Consider the following 8,549-nt stretch of genomic DNA (forward strand, 5'->3'; position numbering starts at 1 on the left):
ACACACTCACTTTCCGTTACTTTTTATGTTTTCCTCTTCTCTCTACCCTGCTTCTTTCATTCTCTCTATTTCAACATCGTATAGCGCTTTCCACTGTTTCCACAGTTTTTTGAGAGGGGGAAGGGGGTGACAACTGTCCACCTACTAATTCCACTTTGGTGTTGTTTTTTGTTTGTTTGTGTGCCAACATCTCGCATGTTCGTTTGATTAAATGATTATTCCTTTTCATGACCTAATCATTGACTACTTTAACTAAATTTTGGAGCATGTAATATACAAGCATGTCTTTGTTATTTAAACATGCCATACTACGTTGAAGAAAAGAAAGATCATAAGAAGTGAATAATATATATTGCTAAATTTATTATTGTATATTGACTGAGATATACGTAAAAAAATTTAATTACCAGAAATGTATTTTTTTACGCTGTGGCATAATGTTTCAATTTTCATTTCAGTAGAATACATGGGCTATTTGGCCGTTATGAGTAGCTTCAGGGCTACGGTGAGGGGATGCTCAGGAACCCAAACATTGTGTAATATTGGTAGACTTGATACGTATCTTTACTTAAACACACTTCCAATTATCTTTAGAAAAAAATTGTAAATCATTCTCATTAGTTTCATGCTCTTATTTTTTTTCAATTGTGGTCATTTTAAGCAGATTTTAGAAGATTGTTGAGACATATTTGGCTATCAAAGCCGCAAACCGAAAATGTATCAATATATTTTGGTACCAGCATATAGAGATTTACTGTGCTCCCGTTACCTCAGAAAAGCGGTCCATTTGACGGACGTGAGTAGCAGATTCTGTGAGCCCTTTTGGAGCAACGGGTCAATGTGGTCAGTTTTGTTGTAATATTCATGGTAGGTTTTCTACGCCAAACAAACATTTTAAGCCAAAGTATTCGATCTGAAATGCAAAAAAAAAAGGTTTGGCCCCTAGAATATTACGTTTTCGCACTTGGGACACAATTGGCAACAATTTAAATTTTACACTTGAATCCATGATTTAAAAAAGTGAACTCCGTTTCCCCGCTGTGGAGGCTATGTACCTAACTGGTACGCTCAAAAAATGAAGACGGGACTAGGTTTCCGCTTGGTTGTATATGAACTCAACGATATGCCAGTTGAGCTATTTTACAACCAAGCGGAAACCTAGTCCCGTCTTCATTTTTTGAGCGTACCAACAATTCAACTTGTTTTGCGGAAATTGCTAGCGACTCTGAAATACCGTTGCCATTTTCCTAAACCTGGAATTCTGGCCTCTAAATAAGCGTCTGAAATGATATGTCAGACCACATCCGTGGAAAAATGTGCTCTGCAACGTATACACTTAATTGACCCTAGAAGTAGGTCAGGGTCAATACGGTATCTTGCAAAAATCTTGGAAAAAACAAATAACTTTCATGTTTCGCTGAAACAACCTCCCCCCAATGAGGGCAACAATAAAATTGACATCATTTTCATAAAAGTACGCAATGTTTCTCATTTAAAAATAGAACAAAATACTTTCTTCAGTGTTTCACTCCAAAATCTGTAAATGACTCATAGCTAAGATGTGAAAAATACTTCTTCTCATTCTGCTTAATTAACACTTTAACAGTCTAAATTACCATCCAAACTATTAGCAAGGCTAATGAAAAGTATCTACAAACCTGCACGAACCTGAAAAAACAATTGTTGCATGAAAATACACAAATTTACATTTCCTGTCCAAAAATATCAAATGGATATTCCATACCAGTTTGCTTCCTTTATACATAATCATAGAAATCAACTTTTCTCTGCAAACTTTCTTTGCTGAATTTGCTAATAAATGGCAAATATCACTCAAAATCTCAAATACAAAAAATGTATTCAAAATGTACTAAACTTTGTACATAATTTCAAACTGTTGAATTTTGTTCTCAGTGTAAACTGTGCCAAAAGTCAATTCCCTTGTAACAATAGCAAAAATTAAAATTTGCACCAACAAAGCTTTGTTATCATCTATCTTCTTAAAGCTGGAAAAAGTTGATTTTGAACAAGAACATAGAAAGTTTATAAATTTGTTATTCTGTGAATACTATAGACAGACATATTTCTGTTCAATCTACTCTTCGTATCCTTCTGCTGGATATAATACGACCACTTTGTTTATTGGCCTTCTATACTCAGAATTTGCCGTCTTTACTGTCACGTTTCTGATCTTATTATCAGTTCCAGGAAAAACTTCAACAATTCTCCCTAATGTCCATTTTCCTCGAAGAGCGTTCTGATCTGACAATATAACTATGTCATCTACTCGAAGATTACGTCTATCAACATTCCACTTCTTTCGCGGTACTAAGATTGGAAATACATCGCGATTCCATGCCTTCCAGAATGAGTCGACGATTCGTTGTACAAATTCGACTCTATGTCGCGGATTCTTCGTTTCTCTGAACGGACCCTGGGGTACCCTACTGGATGCTCTCCCTAACAAAACATCATTGGGACAGAGATAACTACCATCGTCGGGGTCATTCGGTACCCTCCCTATTGGACGCTGATTGACGAGGTTTGCTACTTCTACCAAACAGGTATATAACTCAAAAGGAGTGAGGACCTGATCACCTATAGCTTTCTTTAATGCGGACTTACTACTCTTCACAAGTGCTTCAGCACATCCATTCTGATGAGGAGCTGAAGGGGTTGTAAACCTCCACTCTACACCTTTCTCCGCACAAAACTCGCGTAGTAGATCGCTATCCCATCCCTTTACCATCTCATGTAGCTCACGTACCGCTCCCACAAATTGTGTACCATTATCGCTCAGGATGACCTTCGGTTGACCTCTAAATGCGAAAAACCTACGTATAACCTGAAGAAACTCCATTGTAGAAACATCTACCGCTAGGTCAAGGTGTACCGCTCTTGTGTTAAGACACGTGAAGATCACTCCATAGTGCTTAGCAACCTTATTCCGCCCCACCTTCACGCTGTACGGCCCAAAGTAGTCGCACGAAGTATACAGGAATGGAGGCGAAAACGGTGTCATACGTATCTCTGGTAGCTCAGCCATAAACTGCGACTCGACCTTGTGCTGCATCTTACGACACATCACGCACCTGTGCTTGATAGTCTTGGCAAGCCTATGTATGCCAATCACCCAGTAGTTGCTTCTCACTTTCGCTGCCGTTGTCGCAACTCCATCATGCCCCAATTCATGGACATGCTTAGTGATGAGCGTAGAGATGCGATGCTGATGAGGTAATAACACAGGATGCCTGCTGTCATACGAAATCACGCCTTCTCCAACTCTACCTCCAACTCTGATGATTCCATTCTCTATGTAGGGTGTTAGAGTCTTGAACTCCCCCTTCTTCAGTCTGTCATGAAGCGGTTTCTGAGCCTCTCTGACCCAGTACATCTCTGCATCACCTAGTTCAGCTGCTGTAAGTGGTCCTGCCGTCACTTTCCCTCTCTCATCTCCTGATCTTACCCTCGCCTTCATGTTGTGGGTAAATCTCCGTACATATGCAGTGACTCTCACTAGTTTTCTCCAGCTGGAAACTCTTTCACAGTCGATGCTGTCTGATGCCAATACTACATTCGACACCTGTTGAACTTTACGCCTTTCACTGTCCATTGACGAAATCTCAGATTTCGTCTCACTCTGTGGCCACTCCTCCTCAGGCGATCTTAGAAATTGAGGACCACATCTACACCTCTCTAACTTCTCTACTGTAACACCTCTCGAAATGTCGTCAGCTGGGTTTTCTGCTCCACTCACATGTCTCCACTGTTGGGGATTCGACTTGCTTTGGATTTCTCCTACTCGAGCTGACACAAAGGGCTTAAAATTTCTTGCCTGACTTCGAACCCATCCAAGCACTATCATGCTATCTGTCATGAACACTGTCTCTCTTAACTCTAGTGTGGTCTCATCTCTGATGGTTGCATCAAGTCTAACAGCAACCACTGCAGCTTGTAGCTCCAATCTCGGCAGCGTCAACTTCTTTAGTGGTGCTACTCTAGATTTCGCCGTCACAAATCTAACATCATAGCTGCCATCCTCTAACTCCCAACGAATGTAAACACAAGCTCCAAACGCCTCTTCAGATGCATCACAAAAGACACATAATGTAGGTAGTCTCATTGCACCGGGTGGTGTCAAACATCTCTGGAAGGACACTCCATCTAAGTTCTCCATCTCTCTGAAGAGTTTTACCCATTCTGCCTTTTCTCTGGAGGGTAGCTCTTCATCCCAATCTAAACCAAGCTGCCACAGGCGTTGCATTCCTATCTTTGCCTTCACCAGTAATGCTGAAGCAAATCCTATGGGATCAAAGATCTTTGCAATCTGGCTTAGTATCCGTCTCTTTGTCCATTTGCTGTCGGTGTCTTTCTGTTCGTCTGGAAGATCTGGGATCATACTTCTTTTCACTCTGTATGAAAACTCATCTGTGTTTTGGTTCCATACCATCCCCAGAACCTTCTCCTCACTCAGATTCTCAAGAACGTTGGTTTTCATCTGAGAAGTCTCATCTTTCAGCTGTTCGTTGGATTGCCAACCCTTCACCTTGAAGCCTCCGTCAGCTAGCACCTCATCTATGTCCTTGACAAGATCTTTCGCCTCCTCTGACGTTCTTACTGAGGTACATATGTCGTCCATGTACGTATCACGTTTCAGTACTTCTGCTGCCTTAGGATGTTGAGACTCTCCCTCTACTGCTGTCCTCCTCAGAGCTATCTGGGCCATTGCTGCAGCAGGCTTATCTCCAAACGTGACTACAGTTTTCACGTACACATCCGGTTCTCTTTCTGAATCTAATCCTCTCCACAAGTACCGATGGACGTGCTGATCGGATTCTGGAATCAGTACTCGGTGGTACATCTTGGATATGTCGGCGCATATCGCAACTCTGTGTTCTCTGAAGCGAAGGAGTACTCCGAACAGACTCTGTAATAAGTCTGGCCCTTTGAACCAGTAGTCGTTCAGACACTGTCCCTTGAAAACTGCTGATGAGTTAAACACAATTCTCACAGGTGTGCTCTTTTTTTCCGGCCTGACAACCGCATGATGACCAATGTAATGGACAGGCCCATCATGCCTCTTCTTCTCTTCATCGGTCAGCTTTCTCGAAAACCCCATCTCGACCATCTCTTGCATCTGCTGTTTGTAAACTTCAGCATGCTCTGGGTTCTTTGCAAGCCTTTTCTCCGTCGCCTGAAGCATTCTCTCTGCTTGCACTCTGTTGTCGGGCAGCTTCTCTGGGTTATCCTTCCATGGGTAAGGAACAAGCCACTGCTTACCCACTTTCTTGGCAGAGTTCCAGATAAGATCATGTTCATCTTTCTCTACTTTAGTCATCCTTTCGGCTTCACAATGACAACCCACATCAACTCCCATCGACTCTGTAGTCCAAAACGCTGATAAGTCAGTTGCTGGACCCAGTTGCACGTTGAGCACTCTATTCTGATACTGCTGGTTCAGCTTAGATGCTCCAAACACCACCCATCCAAGTGGTGACTTCCTAAAGATGAAGTTGCCTCGTTGTCTCGTTTCACCTGCGTGCATCATAGCGTGGTCAATTCCTATCAGAAGATCTATAGACCCACTACCTCTACGTAACTCTCTGGGGTTGAGGCCTACTTGCCGGGCAAGATTATCAGTGTTCACCTCCTCAATGTCATCATTGATGCACGGTAATCCAACAGCTAATATCTTATGGATTGTCTTCCCATCTACTGAACTGACCGGCACTCTATACAAGGATGTTGTCACAGATTCCTCTACACAGCCCACCTTGGTTATTGTGATACTGATGCTCTTTCCTGTCAGTCCCAAGTCTTCAGCGAGCCCTTGTCTGATGATGCTGATCTGGGCCCCTGAATCTAACAGCACGTTTCCTTGGATCTTCAGCTCTGAACCTGAAAACCTTGCCCTGATGACGGGTAGCATGGCTTCAGTACCTCTTACAAGGGCTACTCCCACCGCATTGTTGTCCATGCTGGGATGTAACAAAGGATGGTGAAAGAACTTGCATGGTTGCCCCTTGTATTTCTCTGGACACCGTCTCCTTTTCTTGCAAGTAGCCATTCGATGCTCTCTGCCGGCTTGCTTCAAACAGCTATAACAAGCTCGGTTACTCTTCACCATCTCCAACCTCTCCGCTGTAGACTTATCGAGGAAAGTCTTGCATTGGTCAGTCCAGTGCCCATCCTTATTCTTGCAGATCCAGCAACGATAGTCTTGCTGTCTCTCCTCAAATGCTGTAACCTGACTAACAGCGGATCTGGACTTAGAGGCTGCATCATTCCTTACTGGAGCAGATGATCTTATCCTTGCTCTCAACTCAATCTCCATCCACTTCAACAGTGCCTCTAATGTCGCCGTTGTTCCTTCTCCTTGCTTTCGGAACCACATCTGTCGATCTGTGACATAGAGCTTCTTCTCAATGATGGCTAGCATGTGACTATTGTTCATATCCTCAGCTCTATCTACCTCCTTCAAGGTATTGAAACTTCTGCGTATGAGATTCACAAAGTCACAGAATCTCTCATCTTCCCCATCTTTCAGAGGACGAAATCGGGATACGTCTTCCATAATAGCATCAGCTACCATCCTTGAGTCTCCGTAGAGCAGATCTAGCTGACCCCATGCAGCTTCATAATCTCGCCCTATTCCTCTAATGTGTTGAAGTGGCTTCCCCTTCAAACAAGACCTCAGGATCATCAAAGCATCCCTCTCATCGTAGTGTGGATGTATAACATGCTGAAAATCAGCCTTGAATACATTGTATTCTCTTATGTCTCCTTGGAACGTTGGTAACTTAGGCCTCTCCATGTTGAAGCGAGGAGCTTGAGGCCGGTTCGACTCTGCTTGAACAACAGTTCTCTGGGAGCTCTCCTCATCTCTCTCTGTTGGTTGTTGAGGCTCTTGCGACGAAGACATCTGAGAGATATAATCCTTCTCTCGGATCTGGAGCTTGCAGAAATAATTCTGGCACTCATCAAGCCATAGCTCCTCCTTGTTGAATTCTTCATCGTTCTCAATCTTCTCTGTATAGGCCTCGTGTTTGGATTGGAGGTCTACGTAAGCCTGGTTGGCTTGTTTGAAAGCTTCCTTCACCTCTTCCACCGGCCGCTTTTCCTCTATCAGGAAATCCAAAACATTCCCCAACCTGGTGAACTTGGCTTTGGTCCCTCTCCTCTTCAACCTTAGGCTTGTCATGTCATCAGTCGGCATTGCTTCAGTTCTCGATGTACCGGCTCTGAAACAAGTTGAATTGTTGGTACGCTCAAAAAATGAAGACGGGACTAGGTTTCCGCTTGGTTGTATATGAACTCAACGATATGCCAGTTGAGCTATTTTACAACCAAGCGGAAACCTAGTCCCGTCTTCATTTTTTGAGCGTACCAACAATTCAACTTGTTTTGCGGAAATTGCTAGCGACTCTGAAATACCGTTGCCATTTTCCTAAACCTGGAATTCTGGCCTCTAAATAAGCGTCTGAAATGATATGTCAGACCACATCCGTGGAAAAATGTGCTCTGCAACGTATACACTTAATTGACCCTAGAAGTAGGTCAGGGTCAATACGGTATCTTGCAAAAATCTTGGAAAAAACAAATAACTTTCATGTTTCGCTGAAACACTAACTATCATGGAAGCAATGCAGACACTAATTTCTATAATAACAATTGTTTGGAATTTACTATGGACTTTAACCCAGGGGACCTTTTGTGGGGCGAGTTGAATAGCAGGTTAAGAAAAAATAAATGTCTTCATCATTATATGCATAAATACTAGACATACACCGGTGGCTGATCCAGGGACCAGGGTGCACCCCAATACAACAGGGAATGAAAGATTAATATATGAGATGGTTATGAAATGATTAATTGAATATATACCACATTGCAAGTTATTAACCAAACTGCTGCAAACTGAAACATCTTGAATGTGTATTTTCTTTTCATATCACCTCGTGGAAAACAAAGGGAAATTCAAAGGGAAAGTCAACATTTAGTGCTATTAGGAACATACACGACTTATAAAAACTACAATATAAACATACTACATAATAGGATTTCCCGGCCAAATTCGCGAGTTTGTCATTCAAATTAATTTGTCTTGCGTTCAAATTCGACGGTTTTAGTGCAGTCAGGTATATCTCGGGTTAATATTCCCTTTTCTAGTTTTCAAATCTATGGAATTTTCGTTAGAATCTACGTATTTTTCATTCAAATTAATGAACAATGTGCTTCTTTCGCTATTTGGTCATTCGATTAGGCGCAACACGATTTTCTGACAGCGCGACGGTGTACTTCTAGCATTCTAATTCATTTGTAGCATTCAAATTATCACTTTGTGTACTTAAATTTATGATCAATATACATTTCTCGTTAATTACACACTTTTTATAGCTCATTCTTTTTCTTTCAAGATTGTTTTTTCATGTGTATTTCATCATATTTAATTTTCTTGCACTTATACACTTATACTTATTAGATTTATCTGATATTCATCAGCATTTAAGTTTGATTGTTAAGAAGAAAACAACGACTTGCATCTACGG

The 8,549-nt window shown here is 41.9% G+C and overlaps 1 protein-coding gene across 1 annotated transcript; it reads right to left on the minus strand.

Annotated features, from left to right (window-relative positions):
* Positions 1–1,650: 1,650 nt before the first annotated feature.
* LOC105441474 lies at positions 1,651–7,216 on the minus strand. Its single transcript, XM_030988948.1, has 2 exons — positions 2,626–7,216; positions 1,651–1,658 (listed from the first exon to the last, which is right to left on the minus strand). Exons 1-2 carry the CDS (start codon positions 7,214–7,216, stop codon positions 1,651–1,653), a joined length of 4,599 nt encoding a protein of 1,532 aa, XP_030844808.1.
* Between the last annotated feature and the right edge of the window lie 1,333 nt (positions 7,217–8,549).

This window comes from Strongylocentrotus purpuratus, unplaced genomic scaffold (genome assembly GCF_000002235.5).
Source record: "Strongylocentrotus purpuratus isolate Spur 01 unplaced genomic scaffold, Spur_5.0 spur5_scaffold_18, whole genome shotgun sequence".
In the NCBI taxonomy this organism is placed as follows: Eukaryota; Metazoa; Echinodermata; class Echinoidea; order Camarodonta; family Strongylocentrotidae; genus Strongylocentrotus; species Strongylocentrotus purpuratus.